Source organism: Thermobia domestica, chromosome 8 (assembly GCF_964235325.1).
Source record: "Thermobia domestica chromosome 8, izTheDome1.hap1.1, whole genome shotgun sequence".
Classification (NCBI taxonomy): domain Eukaryota; kingdom Metazoa; phylum Arthropoda; class Insecta; order Zygentoma; family Lepismatidae; genus Thermobia; species Thermobia domestica.
The window spans coordinates 14,305,172-14,330,573 of NC_137461.1; the positions used below are offsets into that span (position 1 = coordinate 14,305,172).

The 25,402-nt window shown below is 38.1% G+C and overlaps 1 protein-coding gene across 7 annotated transcripts in view; it reads left to right on the forward strand.

Annotated features, from left to right (window-relative positions):
- Positions 1-25,402, forward strand: part of LOC145692699 (protein sex-lethal-like) — a 272,232-nt gene that overhangs the window by 68,407 nt on the left and 178,423 nt on the right. For 2 of the 7 annotated variants that reach the window (XM_081768101.1, XM_081768105.1), the window contains exon 6: positions 2,311-3,381. The exons of 4 other annotated variants lie outside the window; for them this stretch is intronic. In XM_081768101.1, the coding sequence (XP_081624227.1) occupies positions 2,311-2,471 (161 nt within the window). In that variant the 3' untranslated portion in view covers positions 2,472-3,381. Of the gene's footprint in view, positions 1-1,216; positions 1,625-2,310; positions 3,382-25,402 lie in introns of those variants that run through there. One more of the 7 variants, XM_081768108.1, reaches the window with a different exon arrangement.

The window sequence follows — 25,402 nt, forward strand, 5'->3', positions numbered from 1 at the left end:
TTTCTTATTTTTCCACAGAGTAGTTTCAGAATATTTCTTTAAAATTAAAAATAATACGCCCACGCTGGCGGAAGCCTCAGCGGATCCGGTCGATATGAATGTTGTTGGGCAAACTCATAATTTTATCCCGTGGTTTCTCCTATACCTTGTTGATAATTTAAATATCATAGATCCCAATAAAGAAATTCGCCCAAATATGTCAAGAACAGAAACTCACAAATAACTCAGCGTTTAATAGGGAGCAAATTCTGTTATCTTCACTTCGATATAACCTTTATTGTGGATTATTATGTATTTCCGCACAGATCATTTCAGCCACGTTCGAATTCCGTTTTGTTGGAAGAACTCTGTTCGTTTCGTGCTGAAAGACCGTCCAATCAAGAGAAACAGAAACAGTTCATAAATTGTATAACAAAGTAATATTTTCATTATGTTGTGTTTAAGATTACACTGAAAGTTCTTTCCTATATAGTAGCAGCCGAAAGGAGACCCACAATTTATTAGTGAGATTATATATATAATATTTTTGTTTATTAAAAACGCAACGGAGAGTGAAGGTGAACCCTATAAGAACACATTGTTCCTCTAGTCTCCCTCGTGACCGAGTAGATAACAGGCGATTGCAATTCCCAGTAGAGGTTCTTTACTCAAATACAAACCGTGGTAGCAGTTGAGATCGCACTTTAACCAATAAATCTTGCTTTTATGTCCTTTGTACTGACAAATTATCAACTAGCAAGCCACATAAAAATGAAAGGTTTAAAGAGTTTAGAATAAAATTAAAGTACTAAGCTAATCGGAAAGAAATAATAGATGCTAGTTATCCCGTGTTAACCCTCGACTACATCTCAGGATTAAAACTGTCGTCTGAATAAGTTAACGTATTTCATGGCAACAGTATTTCACTGTCTAATCCACTCAACGTTTGCATGACTTGGGTTGCAATGCTGCATGATGCGAAGATTTAAAAAAGTCCTTCAATACAAGTGCTTGAATATAAATATATGTGTGTGTGTACACTGTGTGTGTGTGTGTGTCGTTATGTGAAAAAGTGTAGGTATTTGTAATCTGCGTACATGTTAGAGTTTGGTTATTCTTTACGGTTTTATTGGACACCAGAATTTGATTGGCCCTTGTATGTTTTTTAAACGCAATCTGTTACAATAAATGATCATTCCGAACGCGGTTGACTTAAGGTATTTTTCTTCCTTCGTAGTGCACTTCTGAATCATGCATGCGACTCAGATTGTGAACACATGTGAAGACTGCTGTTATTTTGTTTTTGAGTTTTCGACGGAGAGCAGGAAAAGAAAATACCTTGCTGTTCAGATTTTTAAAGTTTTGATTTCGTTTTGTTGAATCATTTGAGCAAGTCTACCAGGGAGGGCCATTGCTTGTTTTAAGTTCATCTGAGGAGCTGATGTAACAGAGAGAATGAAGTTTTGCTTACAAAACGACAGGATATGAAAAATAAGCTGGATTGTGGTGTACTGACATCAGTTCAGAAGGAAATTTTCTGTTGATTTTTAAAAAGAGAGAGAAAAAAGTGTGAGACAACATGGTGAGAGCATTTTCGACATTGTGTCGATCATTGTTCAAAGTAGATAATCCCCATTTTTTTTTTTTTTTTTTTTTTTTTTTTTTTTTTTTTTTTTTTAAGAAATTGGATGAAATGTGCGATGGTGTGAAAAGGCGGAAAACCACCAAGTACTCTCCTAATACATTGAAACTGTTTTATCATTAAGGCTGTACACTAGATCTTGAAATTTTAGTCCGTGAATTTGTGGGAACCATATTTTTAAAAGCGGGATTTTACGATTCTGGTTTTACCGATAGCATACAAAGAATTACTGAAGACTTCCTCCGTTTGTGAAAGTTTAAGTTGTTTTAATGTATAACTAATATGAGAAATTTACTTTCGAAACAGGGAGACTAATTCTGTAGTAGTGTCAGTAAAGTCAGAATTTTAAAATTCCGCTCGTTAATTAAAAAAAAAAAAAAAATATCCAACATTTTGTTGCAAAGAAGTAAAACTTCAAAGTAACGTCTCTGGCCTACAGCCTTAAGATTTTTTTATTTTTGTTTAGCAATATTATAATTGGAATTTTTTTTGTTAGTAACTAGAACTAATTTTTTTTATTTTTTTATTAATAAGATGAAAAGAGTGATGAAAAATGGTGAATAACACAAAAAATGCACAAGATCCTCTTTTTGTTTGTTTTTTTCTTTATTTCTTTAATATTAATTATTAAAATTCTAGAATGACCGCTTAGACAAACATATAGAATATGTGAATATAACATTTTTCAGGGCGAGGCCGAGGGTCTTCTAATTCAAGGGGCAACTACGGGGGTGTGAACTTGGGCCGAGGCTACAACCAGGGCTATGGTGCGATGAGACAGGATAAAAGTCACAATCGATACAACCCCATTGGTATGGGCGGTGGATACAATATGTACAACTGGAACTAATGTATTAAGAGGATGGCTATTTTTTTATATATATATATAAATGCATTTTTTTTTTAAGTGGTTCATCGTTGATGTTAATGGGAGACATTATTGTGATCCCCAGTCGAAGTGGGAGCAGTGTTCGCATCATGAATCAGAAAGCAATCCATGAAATAACAATAACAACTACAAAACAAAATGTCACCAAATTTAGTGAAGAATACCGCAAGAAAAGATTAAACAATTGTTTACTATATTTTTTTTCCTTTTACAGTACAGATTGCGTCATAAGCTGGTGGTAATTATGTTGTATGTTTTTTTTTTTAAATTTTAACATTTTTTTAAAAAAAGAAAAAGAAGTACAAATAATATATACATATATTAGTTGTTAATCCGTTTAAAACTATATCGGCTACTTACGTTTAGCAATACAAATGCGTAAATAAAGGAAATAAATGTGTGTGCGTGTGCGTTTGTATTGTTTGAACGTGGAAGTAATATTGGTAAAGCTTTTGCGTTTGAAATATCTCTTCTTGTGTATTATAAACAAAGATCTGTACACACACGTGCAGAAAACTGCAAGTTATGCTGCTAGTTTTTTTTCTTACGTTTTAACTAAAAAAAAAGTTTTTAAGTTGAAAATATTGTAAACTATATATATGAGCAGCAGTATGTTTGTTTCTTTTTTTTTTCTTAAACCACGGACACTTGGCGTTCTATCGTGTTTCTGACATTATAAAAACTCTCACTGTAATGTTACAGAGGATAAGAACTATTTTATTTTGGCAACTGATCTTAAAAAGCCTTAAAAAGAGCAAGGATAAGTCAGATTATGAAATTTATGTATTAGTGCCCGAATATTTTATATAATTTGTAAGTTCCTGTGTACAATAAAAGAATAAAATTAATAAAAACAGTCGGTGAGAGTTGACTATACATGTTTTTTTTCAATGTTTAATACATGTTACTGAATCCAAGAGTTTGCTAGATGTTAGTTTTTAATTTTTATGTGTATTTTTATTTTATTTTTTTATTTTTTTTTTATTATTTTTTTTTGTGTGTTTTTACTTGACTAACTATGATAGTTCCATATCTTCCCTTTTTCGTATTTGTTTTGGCCAAAACATTTCTGAATATTTACACCGCTTTTAGAGCTCTTTGCTAAACTACTCGCTTTAAAAAAAAAAAAAAAGCAGTTTCATTATTAAGTTAAGACAATTGTAAATAAGAGAAATGCAGAAAGTAAATGTGGTAGTATCTATCAAATGTTAAACCTTTTGTTGTGGGATAAAAATTTGTCAGATCATGACATATTTTTATCCACTCAGATTTATAAACTATACGATCTTGAAAATAATTATTAGTTTATGGAATAGCATTTTGCACCAATATCTCGCACATTTTCTAAATTTTGGACGTTCTTCATTATGTTAGACATTAAGATCAACACTGACGAGGTCAGCTTAGCGAAGAGGCTTAACTAAGTTCTTCAGTAGTCGTATGAAGCAACAACAGGACCACTTCTGGAATCGTTAATGGCCTGTTTCGCAAAGATTTGAATATGACAGTACATTTGGCTAGGAATTTCTTGCCTATAGGGCTGTGTATTTTAATTTGCTATATTCACTATATACACTTACTTGTATGCTTAGTCTCGTGTGGCGTAAAGAGCTAGAAGAGCTGCTTCTGTTATATACACTTTAGAAAATCCTAGTCTCTTGTGGCATAAAGAGTTTTAGAAATTCGTAGTCTCGTGTGGCGTATATTAGCTTTAGAAAGTAGTCTCACGTGACGTAAAGGGCTTTAAAACGCCCTAGTCTCGTGTGACGTGAAGAACTTTAGACAGTCCTTGTCTCTTGCGGCATAAAGAGCTTTAGAAAGTCTTAGTTTCGTGTGGCGTAAAGAGCTTTAGAAAGTCCTAGTCTCGTTCGGCGTAAAGATCTTTAGAGAGTCGTAGTCTTGTGTGGCGGAAAGAGCTATAAGAGTTACTCTGTTTTATATACACTTTAGAAAATCCTAATCTCGTGTGGCGTATAAGGTTTCAGAAATTCCTAATCTCTTGTGGCGTATAGAGCTTTAGAAGGTCCTATTTTCGCATGGCGTAAAGAGCTACTTTCATTCAAAACAGCTTATCTGTATGGCTATGCTTGTGAACATAAACTTGTGTTTTCGTGAAGTTCTCCCATTTACTTTAACGGGTCACTGTCAGTCATCAGCCTAAAAACGTAATCATGGAAGATAAAGATTAAATTTCATTCTAAATCAACAGTTGAAGTCCTCTCCTTGTAATCGATATTTAAGTATATAATGTACTGTTTTTTTTAACAGTGCACAAAAAAATAATTGCGATTTCATTGTAGTATCAGGTGATCAAAAAAGTACGTGCCAATGTGTAAAACGTCACTGCTTTCTTCTCTCGAGCAATCGGAGATGACATAGTTGGTAGGTGTGTATGTGCTCTTGTCTGAAAGGTTACGTATTCAGTGTGAACTATGACTGTGTCAAACACAGTGATTTGAACTTGTTTACTCTGCTTGTTTACAAAAGGTACTGCAGCAGCAAGAAAAAATTGCTCAGCATTCGGAGAGACTATAGATAACGAACGAACCGCACATAAGTGGTTCAAGACCTTTTCGAATGATGATGATAACCTTAAGATAAACCTCGACCTGAGAGACCAAAATCACTTAATGTGGACCAGCTGAACGCAGCTATTGAAGAGGATTCGAGCCAAACATGTCAGGAACTCGCTCAATGGTTTGTGATAAAATCATTCGTTTACATGACCTTGACGATCGTGGAAGATAAGCAGGTGGGTCCCGCACGAGCAGACTGCCGCGAACAGACTCCAGCGGCTGAGTAGGAACAAAAGTTGCCCAATTTTGGACCGTATTTTGACGTGGGATGAAAAGTGGCTGATGTATGGTAACAAGAAGCGCTCGTACCAATTGTTGCTACCCAATGCCTATGTCTGCTAAACCCAATATTCATCAATGCAAGGTAATGCTGTGTGTATGTGGACTGCTGCTGGGATAGTGCATTTTGAGTTTTTGGAAAGTAGTAAGACCATCACAGTATGTTTACTCAGCACAACTGCGAATGGTAGCTACCAAACTCGCCCAGAAACAGCCAGCACTCGTAAACAGAAAGGGGTTCCGTACCACCAGGACAATGTGAAACCTCTCACAGCAAGGATAACACGGGAAGTGATCTCGTCACTTGGGTGGGAACTTTTGCGTCATCCTTCTTCCTACCCAGAGGTCGCTCCATCAGATTACTATCTCCTTTTGTTCATGAACTATTACATGCGCAATCGGTAGTTCAAAACTCGGGAAGAAGTTGATGCAGTTTGACTCGCAGGATACAAATTTCTACAAAACTGGCATAAGGTTGTAGAAGCGGGTGGAGGCTATTTTCGTTAATAAATATTGTGTAAACCCCTTGTATTCGGTTGTTTTCTATGCTTAAACGGCACAAAGTTTTTTGGTCACCTGATACATAAGGTATGCCATGTACAGCCGGTTGCACAATGTCCGCTTAAGAGTTTAAGCTCAGTTTGCGGTAAATTTTACGTTGCACAATGTTGGCTGTATGCAAAGCGGAGCTAAAACACCCGCTTAAATCTAGGCAGCAGATGAACTACCGCTCAACTTCTTAAGCGGGGTTTTCTTGCGCATTCGATGCTTCGTTGTTTAGAAAATTCTACTTGAATGCTGGGTGGGATTCGAGATGTCGCCTTACTTATACCGTTGATGGTTTTGAAAGAAAGAGAGAGATCAAGACACCAGGAGTTAAGCAAACATTGTGCAACCGGCCGATAGCAGTTCTACTTAAGACTGCGAAAAGTTTGCAGTTCTTTTCGTACTTTCAGTACCCATACTTTTCCAAGATCTCTTGCTATCAATTCACTTCCACCGCATACGAACACCAATCAGAGACCATTCCCTGAACCAATCATACGACACAAACGCTGAAAAAAGAAAATCGAAATGTCAAAAGTTTAGTTGTAATATTGCCAGATCCATAGAAACTCCTGCTTAACAAAGCCACTCGTGAAAACTGATTGTGCAACAAACTACAGCTGAATTCTGCCGCTCCGAATAGGTTCGGTTTCGCTCAACCAGGAGGTAATCGAACATTGTGCAACCGGCCGGTAGTGATACATGTTGTTTCCCAGGCTGTTGAGCTCTTTGCGATCAGTATAGTGATTCCATAGTCAAGCTACAGATGAAGATGCATTTTACGTAGCGAATTTCACACGTAGGTATCACATATTATTGACGTGAAGAATAGTCATACTTCCTTGTTTAAAAATAAAAAAAAAACCCGTGGGAAGATGCATCGTAATACAAATTATACATTAGTAATGGGAATAGAAGGCGGGAGATTCTACAGACAAGTTACCAGTGAAGAATGTACAGTGGAGTCCCGAAAACTCAGCATAATTGGGCCGAAGTGTGGCCGAGTTTGTGAAAATGCTGGATAATCGGGAATGGAGTTTAAAAAGAATAAGTACGAGTGTTTCCTCAGAAAATATAGTACTGTACTTGTATGTATGGACTGCTTGAGAATACAACAGAGAATAAATGTACCAATTACCATTTAAACAAAGGAAAAAAGTACGTACTTTATGAACGCATAGAGCTTTCATTGCCCATGAAAATGAAAATTAATGAATTCATACTGTGCAGTAATTTACCTGTGAAGAGCTTCTTCGTGGCTAAGCGGTTAGCGTACGCGCCTTTGGCGTGGGAGACCCGGGTTCGATTGCCGGTGAGAACTCATGAGGTTCGGATTCCACGTTAATCAGTAGGTCCACGTCTCATATAGCCTCGCTGCTGAACGGGACGTTAAAATCAACTCATTTACCTGTGAAAACAAATCCCAAAGGTACTCTGCAGTGACCTTGAACGGGTTTGCGCGCGGGGTTCTTTCGCCCTGTTAGGGTGTGTCCGAGGTATCCTGACTGCCGGATTATCGAGCTTTAGGAACTCGACTATATTTTACGTTTGTCAAAAATGTTAGTTGAGGAATAGTAGTTTGGAAGCTACAATTGGGCTTCACCTACGATTTTGCCTGATTCTAAGTAGTTTTGTGAAGTTTCCGAAAATATTTCAAGCACTTGAAAACAACAACAGCAAAAAAAGTTTTGTGTGTGTATCATTTGTGTCGATACGCATTTCCCTCTATGATCTTGATTCAACATTTCAAATGTATGAATGTAAATTTAATGACTCACTCACTTATCCAGTCATTACTAGTGTCTGAAACTATCAAAAGTAGGACCTTGAAATTGTGCAGAAGTAATCTTGTGCCCAGATTGTATATAAGAGGAGAATTTCCAAGATTCGACACCTTAATAATAACAATAAAAATTGAAAGTTCATCTGGCGTTCTCCAGATCTCGGACGCTATTAGGAGCAGAACCTGGATATTTTGAAGAAATAATATCCTCATATTATTTCTTACATATAAGATGGAAGCTGGAAAGGGGGTAAAAAACGGGGTCTTTAAAGCTTTGTACTTGAGATTTCCGAAACTATTAGACATAAAACTTTGAAATTTAAAAAAATGAAATTTAAGTTTTAGTCCCACGGTTATGCCGGCTAGGCTAAAGGAGACTGTGATGATGAGAAATAAATGAGATAGAATGAAGAAAATAGAACACCGAGGAAACCACGCACACGATGTTTGTCCACCACAAACCTTACTTTTGTCGAGCTGGAATGGAACCAAGGACCCCATACATCAGAGGTGAACTTTCTACCACTGAGCCACCGCAACTCCCTTTAAAGTTTGGAATTGTATAATTTTTCTGACAACCTAAGTTGATAAGATACCGTTTTATGATATGTGACCCTGAAGAGAGGAAACGAAGATAAATGTTTAGGTAATTCCTGGGAGATCAAACTTGCTGTAACAACTATCTTAAAACCCGAAAAATGTATATACACTCTGTTTCAAAAAGAATATAACATATTTCGAATTCATATACAGTATTTATTAAACATTAAGACATACGAATATAAAATTTTACACATTTACGAACCTCTCAAGTTGAAATTACAGTTCAAATTACAGATGTTCAATATGTCCTCCATCAGCGACACGAACAATATCACATCAGTACTAAAGTTCCTTCCATACTCGAGCAAGCATGTCCTGTGTCACTGATGTTATGGCAGTACGGATCCGGTTCTTCAACTCTTCGAGATTCTGTGGGAGTGGTGGTACATAAACGTTGTCTTTAACGAAACCCCACAGGAAGAAGTCACAGGGTTCCGGTGACCGTGGAGGCCAGCTGAAACATGCTATGTCGCGAGCTCCTTGACGACCAATCCAACGGTTCGGTAGAGTTTCATTCAGATACTCACGCACTTGGCGACTCCAGTGAGGGGGTGCCCCGTCTTGTTGAAAAATGAAGTTGTTTTCGTGCAGCCTCGGAAACCAGTTTGTAACATAGCGAGACTGCTGACTGTTAACCGTGTTTCCATTAAAGAAAAATGGGCCGAAAACAGATGATTGGGATATCGCACAAAACACATTGGCTTTGGGCCATTCTCGTACATGTTCAATGACTGTATGTGGGTTCTGTAGACTCCAAATTCGAACATTTTGTTTGTTTACCTGATCACTAACACGGAAAGTTGCTTCATCACTGAACACGATGCGTTGTGCAAAAGTGGTATCATTGTCAATAGCATCCAGAATCTCGTTACAAAATGCCACACGTTTGCGTTTGTCATCAGGACGCAGAGCTTGTAACAGCTGTAACTTGTACGGCTTCATAACCGACCGACGTCTCAACACACGCCAAGTTGTTGTTGTTGGCACTTGTAACTCGTGACTGGCACGACGAGTTGATTTTGAAGGACTACGTTGGAAAGCAGTTTGAATTCGTGCAACATTTTCTTCAGGAACACGAGGGCGGCCAGGACTCTTTCCTTTACATACACATCCTGTATCTACAAACTGTCGATACCATCTGCGAATGTTCCACCCATTCGGAGGATCAATTTGGTACCTCAGCCTGAAACGTCTTTGCACTGTAATCACGGAATTGCACTTCGCAAACTCGAGAACACAAAATGATTTCTGCTGCGGAGTAGCCATTTTAAACATATGACGGTTACCAAGCAAAACAGAAGACAACTGACATCTAGCGGCTATTAATATAAACTAGACTATGTATTCGTTTCTCCAATAGCCGAGCCGGAGCGGAGCGATCTATAGTTTGGACAAAATAATTCTTTGTAATACGTATATTCTTTTTGAAACAGGGTGTAGATCTTTCAAATATTTCCCATAAACCTTATTCTGCCAATCTGCTAATTATTTTATAAGTGGGGCTAGATGTGAAGACCATTATGAAACATAGCAGATTGTTTCTCCTTAAATCAAAGTATTTTCATTATTCACCACATTCTATTGGACGACTATTGTGTATCTTAGAACACCTTGAATTAATTGTAACCCGTCTAGTCCCTAATGATTTTTTTAATGAATATCAAGAACGGTAGAGCGCACATGATATATACTGAACTTATTTGATCTGGACCAAACTTTGCCTAGACTTGCTTAGCAAGTATATAAAATATTTTCCTGTTCAAATCTCTGGTTCCGGAGAAATCCCATCAAAATTCAGGTTTGGACTTCGTTCCCGCCAAAATAAGCACTAGTTGCTCTTACGAACAAGTATTGATGGAAAATGCGTGAAACAAACCTCTTAAATATTAAGTAAAATGCAGTATACTTACAACAAAGATTTGTTAAAAATCAATTAACGCAGAGTTTTTCCCGTTATCGGAAAACTAATTACTAGTTATTCAAATATCAATGACCAATGGAAGGCTAGAAAACAATCTGTTCACTACACACAAACTATTGCATAAGCCACTCATTCAAAGAAGAGTGACACTGAATAAATTACGGGGGTTGTTACAAAAGTTCTGAGTCTATTTATAAACGGAGCAGCAGAGAGTTTGTGGGTGGTGTAACTTTTCAACATAGCCCCTTGACAAGTCAACACATTTTAGCCATAGATGTTCCAAGTGCGTTAATGCTACTGGTTAAAAAAAAAAAAAAAAAAAGTCAAACTCTTGTGAAATTCCATCTACTGTACATTATGTTATTATGAAATGAATACCTTCCAACTTTTTTTTGACCTTTGGAAAGAGTTGAAAGTCAGAAAGTTCCAAATCAGGCGAGTAAGGTGGGTAGAGGGGAGCAAGTTGTGAATTGCTGCCATTGCGATGACTAACCAGTGACAATGTCTTGATGAAGCACATCTGTTGTCAGTTTCCCACGATGCTTCTGCCGCATAGTCACACAGCTGTCGTAGGTCTGCATAGTACTCTCCAGTCACTGTTCGCTTCTTTGGAAGATACTCCACTATCACTAACCCTTCTGAATCCCAGAAAACTGTAGTCATCACTTTTCCAGCCGAGGGCACGGACTTGGACTTCTTCGGAAGGGGAATAAAGGCTGTTCCCACTACTTGGAACTTCGTTTGGACTTTAGTTGGTGACGGTTGGCCAGGTCTCATCTACTGAATCGAATGCGAAAGGCATCTGGATTTGTCCGGAAGCGAATAAGATTCTCTTAAAATGTTGCGTCTGGTAAGCTTTTTATCAGGTGTCAAAAGTTTTGGTACTCATCTCACGGAAACTTTGCTTATTCCCAGATGGTGGGTGATAATTCGGTCAACGCTTCGAGTAGATAAGTCCATTGTCTCAACAATCTGTCTCATGGTCATTCACCGATCATTTATATGATGATTTCATGCATTTTGTCAATGTTCGCCTGAGTTAGTGCTTCCACAGGCTTTTCTGATCGAGTGTCATCTTCAATGGAGGTTCTTTTCTTGAATTCGGCTGCCAATTTCTTCACTGTAGATATGAAAGGGCACTATCACCTAAGGAGCAACCATGTCAGCGTGGATCTCCTGCGGCTTTAAACCTTTCTTTGGAGGTATTCAATAAGAGCTCTCGCCTTAATTTCTCCATTTGGTCATACTTTGCTCACTCTTCTTCTTTCTGGACTTGTAAGAACAGACTTAAAGTCGAGATTAATACCAAATTTGATATGACATCAAGGAAGATTCAGTAAGTACGGCTTAAAAGTATTACATATCTAGTTCTAATCAGGGGGTAAAAGTGAGGGGAGCGCGGAGAGACGCCATCACCACACTTCCAGAAAATATCTGTGGCGTCCCTCCACTTTCTAAAAAAAAAAAAAAAAAAAAAAAAAAAAAAAAAAAAAAAAAAAAAAGTAGACAAAGATAGGTACGGGAGACGGCAGGACGTTATGCGTCCCCCTACCTTTTCAGATCCGCTTTTACCACTGGTCCTAATATTTCTTGGTTAGGCTTAGAATTTATGTAGCAACCCTCGTATGTGCAGCTTCCAGCCCGAGTTTCACACGTAGTTTAATGTTTAAGTCTGTACTAGCAAGAAAATAATCAGCCTGCGGTTATGATGCAAAGTTGAAGCTTTGTCAGCTAAGTTATTTCCTGTACTTAAAATATGCATTGATCTAAAATCATTGGACCAACCAAGGGCGTACGAAACAGAAAGATAGTAATTTGTTTCCATCTAGCTTCAGAAAAAAACCTGGCCACAAACTTCTTTTTAACAGGCTATTCTGAGAACTGTGTAACATTTTTGTTTGTAATAAAGATCAAATATACAAGGTTTTTGAGTAAGATGGCACTTGTGAAGTTCAGTAATTTTCAGTGTGTTGTTCAATCAACGAATAGAAGTCTAGTAATGCTTTGTGCTATAATATGTGATAGACTGACGTGTGTCTGAACAAAATTAAGTAATTTTCATGTATATGAGGTGTGTTCAGAAAGTACCGAACCATATTTTTCTCCGCGTAAACCAATGAAGCGCGGGAAACTTTCTTCATTGTAGATGTAGAGGGGAACAAGATTCTGAGACGAATATTCGGACCCAAGAGGAACGGGAATGGGGAATGGCGGAAACTTCATAACGAGGAACTACGTAATTTATACGGTTTACCCAACATTGTTAGGGTGGTCAAGTTTAGAAGACTTAAGTGGGCAGGTCATGTAGCTAAAATGCAAGAAAGTAGAAACGCTTTTAAAGTCTTGACTGTAATACCAATCGGAAAACGACCATTAGGAAGACCTAGGCGCAGATGGGAGAACAATATTAAGATTGATCTCGCAGAGATAGGAATACAAAGTAGAAACTGGATGCAGTTAGCTAAGGATAGAAGTCAGTGGAGAACTTTTGTGAACGCGGCATTGAACCTCCGGTTTCCATAGGCCATAGAGTGAGTGAGTTTTTAGATGTAGAGGGGACCCTCATGCGCAGTCGTGATTTTTTTTGTTTCCGGTCCGCAGGAAGCGTAAGTCCGCTACATAGTCGGCCAACGAGTGAAGACATGTAGCGAGCAGTCATTATATATATAATGACAGAAAAACTTGAACAGCGACATTGCATGAAATTTTTGTATTCAATTTTGAACGAGAATTTGGGCATGAGGAGAGTGTCCACGAAATTTGATTCAGGCCCTCATCGCCAAACACAACATTCCTTTGTGTCATCAGGCTCCCTACTCACCCGACATGGCTCTGTGTGACTTCTGGTTATTTCCGAAGCTAAAAATACCGCTAAAAGGAACCCGAATTGAGTCAAGAGAAGATATCATGCCGAATGCGACGGTACGGTTGCTCACAATTTCAAAATCCGCATTCCAGAAATGTTTTCAACAATAGCAGGAGCGCGGGGAGAAGCAAGCCCGTAGCCAGCCCGAAAATGTAGGGGGGCCGATCCAAAAATATTATAGTTCATCACCATATTACAGTTCATTTCCAAGCCTGTGAAAATTTTAGAGGGGGGCCAGTAAAAATTTGGGGAGGCCCGGCCCCCCTAGACCCTCCTGGGTATGGGCCTGGGGAGAAGAGTGTGTGGATTGCCAAGGAGGGACTACTTTGAAGGGGATTAGTGTTTCGGATTTGCAAATCAATAAATATATTTTTGGCAGATTAGATATTTTTGAACACACCTCGTATTATTATCATTCATTCATCCATACCATAAAATATATGAAAATCATTCAGTTTTGTTAAAGCGTTCTAAATTGTAATTATAATGCCTGTAATGGTGCGTTAGCAAAAATAATTAATAATAGTTAATTTTTATGTTAAAAGAAAATAATTGAGCTTTAAAAAAAAAAGTAAGTCTTCGGTTAATGAACATACGCATCTTTGCATTCAAGAACAAATCCTTATTTCCTTTTTGAGTATGTTTGCTTGTACGTATGTTGGAAGAAGGGTGGAGGTTGAGTATAAATTCCGTCCTTGGAAGCAGTAAGCGTATACACACAACTATATGCAACAGGAAGAGAGCATTCTATGAAATTCGCTACAAAAGTTCAATTTTCCAGCGACTGCGTAACAAAGAACTGAAAAAAGTTTTTTTTTTTTTTTAATCCCGTTTTTCCTTTTAAGAATTTATCTGCGATTTATCATGGCGTCATATTCACGAGACAAGCAGGACACACTTATGTCAGTACGTCCACCTTGTTTATTTCCACTTGGTTCCAAAGAAATAACACTTCATATGGAACTTACTATGGTTATATTTTGCGGAAATTTAAGTTTTGTTTAAAAGGTTTGAAAGGGGGGAAACTTCGAAGAAAATTAATAAAAAAAACAAAAATAAAATAAGGAAGGTAAACAAACGTAGAAACATGAAAATAAATGTGTCATATACTGGTCTATAGTTTTATATACTTGAAATCTTGTACTTCCGAAATTACTTTACCCATCCTTTGCTGCACTAACATGTACATACATCGAGGGTAGACTTGAAAGCATTTGCTGGTCGTGAAACTATTTAGGATTACTCAATATTGTGTAGAGGAAATTTAAAACCAGATCTAAAATCCTGCCATCTCAGACAATAGGTCTAGTAATGATTTATGTGTATTAAAAGGAGTGTTCAAAGCCAGTATTGAAAAGAAAGAAAAAAAAAAAAGCAAGGAAAGAACATACTGTGACTAAGAGGTAAGTCTTTCTTCCTAAATAGTTAAATTTAATATTTTTATGATACCGTAAGACAGGGTTACTTTGCACAAAATATGAAAAGAGTTGTATAGTCGTCTGTCGGTTAAACCACATTAACTGTAAAGAAGAAGTGTTAACTGTCACCGTAAGATAGAACATCTAACTGTATTTTAGCTATAATGTTGGCGGTTAACACTAGTTCTTATTACCGGGAGGGTTTTTTTTTTTTTTTTTTTTTTTGTGTGTGTGTGTATAGGTATGGCAAGTGGTCATTGTAAAGGCCGACAAAATTTAAAAGATATCACGTACAAGAATTTCCGTCAAAGTTAAGTCAGTTTCGTAGAATACTACTGTTTATAATGGGACTTTGAAGCAATAGTTCAATTGAAGTGTGAAACCTTTTAAAATCATAAAAAAGTTAAAACTGGAAGAAGGCGGTTTCAGTCTCTAATCGGGTTACGTTGCACCAGTCCAAAGTAACCCCTTAGATAGGAAATTACTACTTCTGGTACCTCCTGCCTTCTAATTGTAGGTAAATTTCCTATTTGGATAGATGCTGGAATGGACTTCCTGTTAGAAAATGAAGTAGAACAATGACTGATCCAGAAAATTAGTTTCAGAGGGGTTTCACTCAAAAACCTTGTTCGTTTTTTTTTTTAATTTTTTTTTTTTTTTTTTACGGGGCGGGGCTTGAACCTTATACGCATAAATATGCCTAACATTAGCTTTTTATAAAAGAAATCACGCCATTTGGGTTTGCTTCAGCCTGAAAGTTCCAAACCTCGTAAATATTCCTCTGATTACGTTTTGATGATATTCTCGGACATAAGGAGCAACCATGGTATAGCAGGTCATGGGGAGTTTTTCTGTTCCTAAGTTGGCACTTTTGTGGGCATACGCGAAACTATCAGAATGTGGTTCCTGTGCCAGTACTAAAAAATACATAATTTTCTTTACAAATATCGATAATTCGTACTAAGTACTAGTACCAGTACCATAATTCTAATATCAATATTTGAGACTGCATGAAGTTTTGTATAGGAAGTGAAATATATAAATACTGAAGGGAAAACATTGCACAGAAACATTATGTTCGTATGTTGAACATACTTTTTTGTATGTGGTGCAAAGAATCCTCACCTATGGGGAAGAATCCTATATCCTTGCACCAAAGTTTATATTTCAATAACTATGATCATACTGAATGTTTACTAATGCACTTGCACTAATGTTTTCCTTATACATTTAAAATACATGTTCCAAATCATTACGTTTGTAAGTTACATGCGATTTTCTTTCAAGTTCCCTAAATCTGGTGCAAAGTAACCCCGTCTTACGGTAAGTTTTCCTTTCTAAATTATTAAATTAAATATTTTTATCATGCTGAAACTTCATACGTATAAAAATAAGCGTAACACAAACACAACTTTCAACAAGTATGTTTAGGATTTGGATAATTATTTTATTCGTGGCAAATCAAATGTGTGGAACTTGTTACACTTCTAATGGCAGAAACCTAGACGGTATTTCAGAATTGTCCAAAAAAGTTCAGCGTAAATTTTTCTGTTCCCACAGTTCCACACATCAGAAAATACTGTACTTTTTACGTGCATATTGTCATAGAACAACATAACTACACTAACATACTGTATGTAACAGTATGTATTTCTCAAACTAGTAGTCTTGTATTTTTTTACAAGTCGTAAAATATGAAATAAAATACTAGAATAATAATGTAATTTCTAAATACGAGGGGGAGTCTGAAAGTAAATTTCCGCTTGTTTTTCTCCAGGAAAACGAACAGCAATGAAGGGAGCTCAAGATAGCGGTTACACGCGCAACATACGCAGACACAAGTGGGTATCATTCGCCCGCGATCCTGCAAGTGGCGCCTGTGCAAACCAGAGACGAGTCTCTCACTCTGAGCCTAGTAGCTATAGAGAGGAGGCGCGTTTTGACGTCGTGGTCAAAGGAAGTGCTAGCGGCATGTGGCGTGTCGGAAACTGAAATCCCTAATCGCCTCGTGGAAGTCTATCGGTCTGATGTCTCAGCGATGGCGAAACAAAACTATATTGCAACTCCTGGGTGGAGCGCCTGTCCCATCCGCAGTGACTTCCGTCTGTTTCCGGCTTTCAAGAAGACTTTTGGCTTTAGGCGCTTTTTAAACAATGCTGAAGTCACAAAAACTGTTCGACACTTCTTCCATATGCAGAACCTTGAATTTTTCCTGAAAGGGTTTTTGAAGCGTATAGACCGGTATGAAAAATGTCTCAATGCACGTAGTACTTAATAAAAGTACGTAGAAATATAAAGGTACGTCTGGTCTTTAATGTCACATGCTATTTTTGTTCTTGCATCCCCATCTCTGTCAACAGTCGCCCCTCGAAAATTATTTTCGGACTCTCCCTCGTATTAATGTTGATACCTCTAATTCGTCATGATTTTATGTCATATACAATTGTAAAATATTTGATTTTGAAAAGTTTCACACTTCTATTACAAGACTAGTAATTTTGAGAAGTAAGTTCCAGGACGTTACGATTCAACAAATACACAAATTAGCATGTAGAGAACAGTTATAAACGAGTTACGTACTGATCAATAGATAATCCAAGCGTGTAGATCGCACAGAGTTCCCATGAAATAGAGAAGCAGTTGAGAAGGCGATTTGTGTAGTCAGTAAGATCGCTTATCTATTTCTAAACATTCCGCCTTATGCATGGTCGTTCTGACATGATTAGCGTCATACTAAAGGCCTGACTACTACAGGAAACATGTTAGTCGAACTCTTTAGTATGGCACTAATCACGCGTCAGAACGACTCTGCATAAGATGAATTTTGTTTAAAGCACTTGAACGAATCGTGTCTAATAAATTACATCATTTTTATTAGCTTCTTTTTCATTCATCTTTTAACATTCTTGGACATAACAATATTTCCGTATGAAAGTTCTGCAAAATACATTAGTTAGGAAAGCAAGCCGAAAACTGAAAAAGCAACCAGGAATTGTGCCAAAATCCTGTTTGTGGTTAATCCACGGATCCTGACAGATTGCAGGTGTTTCATGGTGAAGTGTGAGCACGGGCAAGTCGTGTGAAGTCTTGAGTGATGATTGACTTCTGATGGTAAGATGCGAAAACCACTACGTCGAAAGAAACCCCAGTAGTTTCTTGCTTACGCTGAAGGAGTATATCTGGGTTAGTGTAGTGGTGTGATGAATAGGAACAATGCCGGAAGAGCGTAACTTACATAAATCTGTAGCTTCCAGAGCCATTTGCAGAAAGGAAGATGCCTTACATAATGTCCTGACTGTGAGCACAATTTCAGCAGTTGAGTGTAGAGTAAGATGTATGCGCAACTACAAGAGACGAATGCTGCTGTCAGCGCGTTGAATTAAGTGTCAAATTGCAACTGACGCAATGTATCAGCTGAAATAATCCTTGAACGACTGGACGAACGCTGTTAGTTTCTGTCCCATTACTTGGAATACATCGTCAGGGCCATAGAATCATGATATAGAACATTGCGAATATCAGCATGTCCACTAGAGTTCCGATCTGTCTTTTGATGAGTTTCGATTATCTTTCGGAAAATATTCCAATATTGTGGCCCTGGAATTGTTATATGGGTGGGATTTCTCGTAGCCAACATACCGACAGCATGTCATCAGAAGGATACGTAGGCAGTCCAACTGTACATATATGAGACCCTTAGGCTTCATAATGTGCCGTCGACTGCAGTAGTTGGTCCCTCGTTCATTTTCATGGACAATACCCATCCTCAGTGTGCATGGATGGTGAAGAACATGCTTCAGGAAGGTGGCATCGTGACAGTTCTCTTCCCCAGATCTCAGTTCAATAGAACAAATGTGGGAAGCACTGAGAGACTCATTGCGACTCGGACGAAACCCGCAACAACTGCGAATGGCCTCGTCACGGAATGACGAAGACTTCTTTAGTAGTCTTTCGTCGACAGCCTCATTCGATCTATTTCGAACGGCTATGGTTTAGTGTAGCAGATGGAGAAGTGAAACTTACTAGAGGTAATTAGTTGTGCAAATGTCTGTCTTGTCTATCATTTTATTGACATTCGTACAGTTATGTCATTTTCTGTCACTTGCACAAGCACCACGTAGAGTCAGGATACTCATATCCGTACTCAGAGTCAGGATTTGTAGAGTTAATCATCATAGCAAAACAGGAAGGGAACATTTGCTAAAGAGAGAAGAAAAAACCTTTTAAAAGATGTTATTTCCCTCAGTTATATTGACGATTAGTCTTTCTACCTAATTCAAAATAAGTAAATACAAACAACGTGCATCTCTGTTATACACATAACGCTGGTAAACAAGGTTTTTGTAACAGGGAATCTGGATAGTGTTCTAAGCTAAGTCGAGGGTGCTAAATTCGAAAATAAAATCAGTTTTTGTCTATCGGGCTCAGTTTTCTTGTGAAATGCTACCCCTTTGAAAATCGGTAAAAAAAACACTACATATAGTTTATTCTGCCATGGCTGAATTTAAAATAATTTGCAGATTTATTGATTGAAATAAAGTTAAGAGAAAGTGAGATAAAATCGAGAAAAGTGCAAGGAATTCCGATGCATGCCCCTGAGGTCAAGGAACATACTCCAGGAAATGAGTAATATTTGGCAACATTGCCGAGGAGTCATTCAATCACATACAATTGCGTAGTAAGTCTGTCGCCTGTGTAGCAGTATTGTAAGTTCTGATAGCGTGGGAAGCGGTTGCATGTTGCTTTAGGTTAGTGAAATTTGAGTGTTGTGGTCATTCAGAAGTAAATGTCTCGTACCTGTGTCAACAGTGCAAATTATACTAATTACACTAGTAAGAGTCCCCTTCTTGACACTGAGAAAGTATTTAAAAAAAAACGCTAAACACGTTTAACTATAAAAAAAATGTAACTTTTTGGTTTGATTTAAGTTTAGCGTCCCTTACAGCAGCGAGGCTATATGAGACGGGACCTACTGATTAACGTGGAATCCGAACCACACTAGCTCTTGCCGGGAATCGAACCCGGGTCTCCCACGTCAAAGGCGCGTATGCTAACCGCTTAGCCACGAAAGAGCTCCTGAAAGAAAGTAACTAAAAGTATAGTAAATGTATGTATTTAAAGAAAATTCTTCAATCAAAATCACCGTTTCTTGTTACATTTTCTTACAAACATCTGCTTTAAACAGTGACATGAACTGTAAGAATGCTTAGGGTACATGAGGCCTACAAACAGGGTAGAAAGAAACGAATCGTTATGGAAGTAATCACAAATCGGCGTGAGGATTGGAAAGTTACATTTTTCTCTTACGTTCAGCCTGGAAGTAAATTTGCAGCCCCGACCTTCCCATAGACATTTCCTCAGATCGTTCTGAAGGGGAAGAAAGATAAGTACCCACGAAAGAAACAGCTGTTCGTTGTGGTTTTCTTTGACGTTCCATACTTTTTGAACTTCGTTTCTTGTTTCTGCTGTGAATAATGTTGCAACATCCAACAGTAATCAGCCATCATTGAAGTGTCCCAGTGAAGCGCTCGTAGCTAGGGGATGGCCAGGGGGATGAATCCCCTGCGACCACATTAAGCGTCCTGGGACTTTCAGTTATATATATATATATATATATATATATAAAATGTATAAATTTGTCTCCCCCTAAACGGCCTCGACTTCCCCTTGTCTTGAGTTCTGACTACGGGCTGCTCAGCAATCTTAATACCTGCGGTCCATCTTCTATGTGTTGGCAAAACCGCTCACTCATGGCTGCCAAGTTGTCAGGAAAGTACTCCAAATGAGGATTTTATAATGTAATTTTAAACTCATTGTGCACCGTAGATTCCTGTATTTTTGGATCATGTTGTGTACGATTGTCTAGTAATTTGGGCCCTTGTTTTCTAAAAATTCGATGGCCCTCTCTTAAATGAGCTCACGGGCTGCGGTGGCTCAGTGGTAGAGCGTTCACTTGTGGTGCATGGGGTCCTTGGTTCACCCCAGCTCGTGCCTTTGTGGTGAACAAACACCGTGTGTGTGTTTTCTCGGGGTTCTCCCGTTTCCTCCCACTTTCATCATTCTACCATTTCATTTATTTCTCATAATCACCGTTTCCTTTAGCCTAGCCGGCATAACTGTGGGACGTAAAACTTAAACGATTTCATATTTTTAAAATGAGCTCCATGCTTCTTGGTCCACAGTTGTATTTTTCTCAAATTGTCATTCAAGAGCTTTTAGATATTGGGTCCAGTGGAAGTACCTCGCTAGAGATATACTAAAGTATTCCGTTTCTTTTGAAAGCTTTAAGAAATTGTTTCATCAGTCCAAACTTGATGTGCAGGGGTGTTAACACTTTATTCGTCTCAATCAAACTTTCGTGAAGCACATTTTTGGTTCCAGGTCTTTTGGGCCACTTCTTTTTTACCCATGCTCATCTCTACCTCGATTGTCTCATAGGCACATAAACTTGGATACTTCGTGTATCTTCCTCGTTATTCCAGTATCATGGATATTATTTTTAAATCGCCGCACACTGCTGTTGATGGTTCTTGTAATTTATTTTATAAAGTATGAATGACAAATTTTCGTATTGCTTTTTCAGGTGCACAAAATGACCTACATGAGGCAATGGGACATATCCTTATGAAGCGTCACTACTTTACGACTTCTCTTTAAAGAGTCAATGTATAGTCGCCACTCACTTTTGTAATATTCAATACAGAATTTTACCAATAGTTCAGGAAAATTTTTGCAATAAACGAACTCATCTTTCTTAGAAAAGAATGGCAGGAAATCTTTCTCACTTGGCGTATACCAAGATAAAGAAGTACCGCCGCCGTTCAAGTTCTTTTCTTCTAACCTTGAGTCAAGTAATTTTGCACTTTCTTTTGGCAACTATAGATCCGTACCAGCCTGAGAAGACCACTCTGGATGTCCAATATTAGTTGTGTAATCCTTGAATCCTAATCAGTTCCTTGAGTTCCCTCTACACTTAAGGCTATAGAATTTTGGGAGGTTTTGGCATTGAGATTGAGGAACCATGGTCGGCTGGGCGAATCGCAGAGCGTAGATTATGGTAGAATATACCTTTCTTATTCTGCACAGTGAAACCATTCACATTACTAGAGCACAAACAGAACTCTGTGGTATGTATCTGTGTGGTGGCGAGTTCGTGCCTATTGTGGGCATTAAAAAAAAAAAAAAAAAAAAAAAAACTTGTTCTCCTTTAGACCAGCTTTCAAGTCTATGAACGTAATATAACATACTTTATGGAGCACCCAATGCTTATCTTCGTCACTTAATTTTATACCAAAATACACTTTGTACACATGCTTCACAAACGCAGTAATGTTTCTTTGTTGCAGTTTTATGATGAACCCACCATAAATGTCAATTCCAGAGACTTTTTACATCCTCTTGAAGCCATTGAAACAGTTAATTACGATACTGTATATAGTCTACAAAGAGTGTCACATCAAACGTAGTACCATATCTAGGAACACATTAAAAATTCACCTCTGTGCATGGGTCGCGAAACAGTTACGCAAGGGAAACACTTAACGGACGTTTTGACAGAAAATAACACAAGCTGCCTCAGAGTCCATGATCAAGCAATTACTGAAAGGAAGTAAAAGACATCCTCCTGGGATCAGCTGAAGGAAATGAGTCATTCCTAATCTTGTTCAACAATGTGCCATGACATATCGCTCTGAGTCATCTGATCTTGTAAATAAGGGTCAAAAGTAGAGTGTATAAACCAAAGAACTTTTATTAAGAGGGCGTGAATCTCCTTCACCGGTTTTTGAAGCTAGAAAAGTCGACCGGACGTTGCGCAGTGCCTAGAATGGCGCGTGCCCCGATTGACTAACCAGCTCTAGATGACTGTGATAAATAGAAAAAAAAAAGTTAAGAAATAAATATTAACGTAATAAATAGGGAAAATAAATACTTGACGATGTATGAAACGAAACACTTTTTATTCGTTCGTAATACATAGTGCTGCGCCACTGTTGAATGATATATCATCTTCACTTCAAGCTTCGAAGTGCTTACTGATTTTTTGTATGGGTGCTAGCACTTTTTCATTCTCAAACCGGGGGGCACAGTGACTCAAGTGTAAGAGCGCTTACCTCTGGTATGTGAGGTCCCTGGTTCGATCCCGGCCAAGTAAGTTTGTGGTGGACAGCATCGTGCTCCTGGGATTACTACCATTTCTTGCCATATTTTCATTTAACCAATTTTCACATAATTCATCTTGCTTAAATCATCCGTCTCTCTTAGCTTAAAGGGCATAAGCTGAAAGAAATGAGATGCTAAACTGAAAGAATTCATTTCTCATTTCGTAAAACTTTTTGATAGACTCAATTTGCCGTAGACGAGTCAAAACAATGACATTAAGTGCAAAGGGATTTTATTCACAGTTCCATTGCCAAGGGCTCCAGAAGATAGACTTTGACCAATAGGTGTAATTGGAAGTACGGATCAAACCTTATCTAAAGGTGCTGTTATTTTGATCCTAAAACATCAGGAAGTTGGTTTAAAAAGGCAGCAAAGGAAAGGGGGTCGGTCATTGGTGATTTAGATAAACTGAGATGTTTTAGGAATGAAATCGATATAGGAATAAAATCAATGTGTAACCATATTTAGCATATGTGAGAAACATCCATAGAGGATAGCGCGTATAGGTGGGGAGTCGAAGATTTGCTCAAAACTAGATGTCTTGAAAGAAAACAAAGGTAGACGAAAGAAAAAGTATGTCTTACTGTAGAGCCTTTCAAGAGCTTGCATATAATATGCAATTTGTTTCAAGGAAACATCAGGAACTTCAGTGAGAGATCATTCTTTACCATGTGAAAACTTTTGCCAGATTATTTTTAAAAAATCTAGTTATATTTCTAGCCTCGTTGATTGATTGATTGATTGATTGATTATTTAACGTGCCTTTACAGTAGCGAGGCTAAATGAGACGTAGGGAAGGGCCGCAGTGGTTCGGTGGTAGAGCGTTCACTTTTGGTGCATTGGGTCCCTGGTTAGATCCCAGCTCAGGCAAAGTGGATTTTGTGGTGGACAAATCGTGTACGTGCATTTTCTTGGGGTTCTCCCATTTGTTCCTACTTCATTCCACCATTTCATTCGTTTCTCATCATCACCGTCTCGTTTACCCTAGCCGGCATAATCATGAGACGTAAAACTCAAAGATTTCAATTTTTCATTTCATTTTCATGAGACGTGGCCTACAGTTGAAAGTGGAATTCGTACCACTCTTTCCATATGCTCTCCCACTGGGAATCAAACCCGGTAACCTTGATACCAAAGGCTCAGGTGCTAGGGACTAGACCAATGGGGAAGACATTTCCACCTTCGTAGCGATGGCAGCACGTGTCCTTTACGGTGCTTGCGTGACACTGTATGCCAAGGTTGATCAAAGGAAGATTGTGTTCAGTTAGTGCTAGACCTTCAAATGAAAGAGGTTTGTTGCTCTGATTTGTAAACTCAGTTGGTTTACATTTGTGAGCAGAGGTGTTTTGAAAAAAAAAAAAAAAAAAAAAAAATTTGTTACATTTGTTTGTATAGGTTCAAGTTTCTTTAAAGAATCTACTAACCAAGTCTTAGTTTGAAAGCTTGCTATTTGGGCAAGCTTCCCAGTTAGTCAAAATAGAGTCCCTGCCAAAGGGTTGGTTGTGCGTTAACTGTTCCAAAGGTCTCACCAAATTGACTAGTGAAGTATATCATAAAGTATCGGACGGATATCGCTGTAACAAGTACTACAACAATCGGTACAAGGAAGTTCAGCAATCAAGGTCATCTTCATCTGTCTCTTCAAATCTAGAATCAGCATCCAACGACGCAAAAGCCTCAATCATGTGCACGCAGAGCCCCATTACTCTTGAGTTTTTCATTACGAAAATCCTCAATCCCTTGTCTGTGTTCCAAAGAATGCAAGAACTCATGCATTCGTAGTCACCAAGATTCTCATTCCTGAGAAGACTCGGTGCTGCACAACTCATTTCACTCCAGATGAGCTCTTGTGCTCAGCATCACTCCAGTCTTTGCCTCAAGCTGTTCGCACCGCCACCTCTATTTTGCAGCATCAGAGTTGGAATCGCAGAGGTTTGTGCTTAGAGACAATGCTATTAAACCCAGTAGCAGGAATTTGTCCTTTGAATCAGTGAGTGACGATCGAATTTGAAATCACATAGGGCTTTCTCGGCAAGACGATTGCTTCTGAAACAAATGCTGCAGATGGGATGAAAGACAATTTATATCTGTCTCAACTGTACACCAATCAATCGCAAGATGCACTGACATCTGAATGGCACATCTTCCAGCGTATGGCCAGTCATTGAATTAGAGAAGCTAAAGAGTTCCTTGTATCCCACTATGTCACCTACCGTATTGACATGGGGAAAAATCACTCGGCATGTTATTAGACAAAATACTTCAGAGATATCACGTACTCTCTATAGTGTTCAGGACGAAGAAATCATTACAACCTGGGACGGGACACATGCTTATCTAGATAAATCTGGCAGTTACTTCTTATAGAAAAAAAAAAAAAAAAAAAAAAAAACTTGGGGCGAGCAGAAAAAAGTTTAACTTCATGAAACCAATGATCACCTTAACAAATAGATTGATTCTGCAGTAATTTCCATTTTGGCCTCCAGGCACAAATGATGCCAAAATCGTATTGCAATTCGATAGTGTCAGATTGGTTCAAGAAGCTATTTAAAACCTGGTGGTATCTTTACTCTTGATCGAGGATTTCATTATTGCAAAGCTGCATTAGAAGGGGACAATTTCAAGTTTAGATGCAGTCATTTTTATATATCCCCAGGCAGCCTCAACTTTCAGCCCTAGAAGCCAACCAATCTAGGCTTTGCGCCATGGTTCATTGGGTTGTAGAGGCTGTAAATGTTCA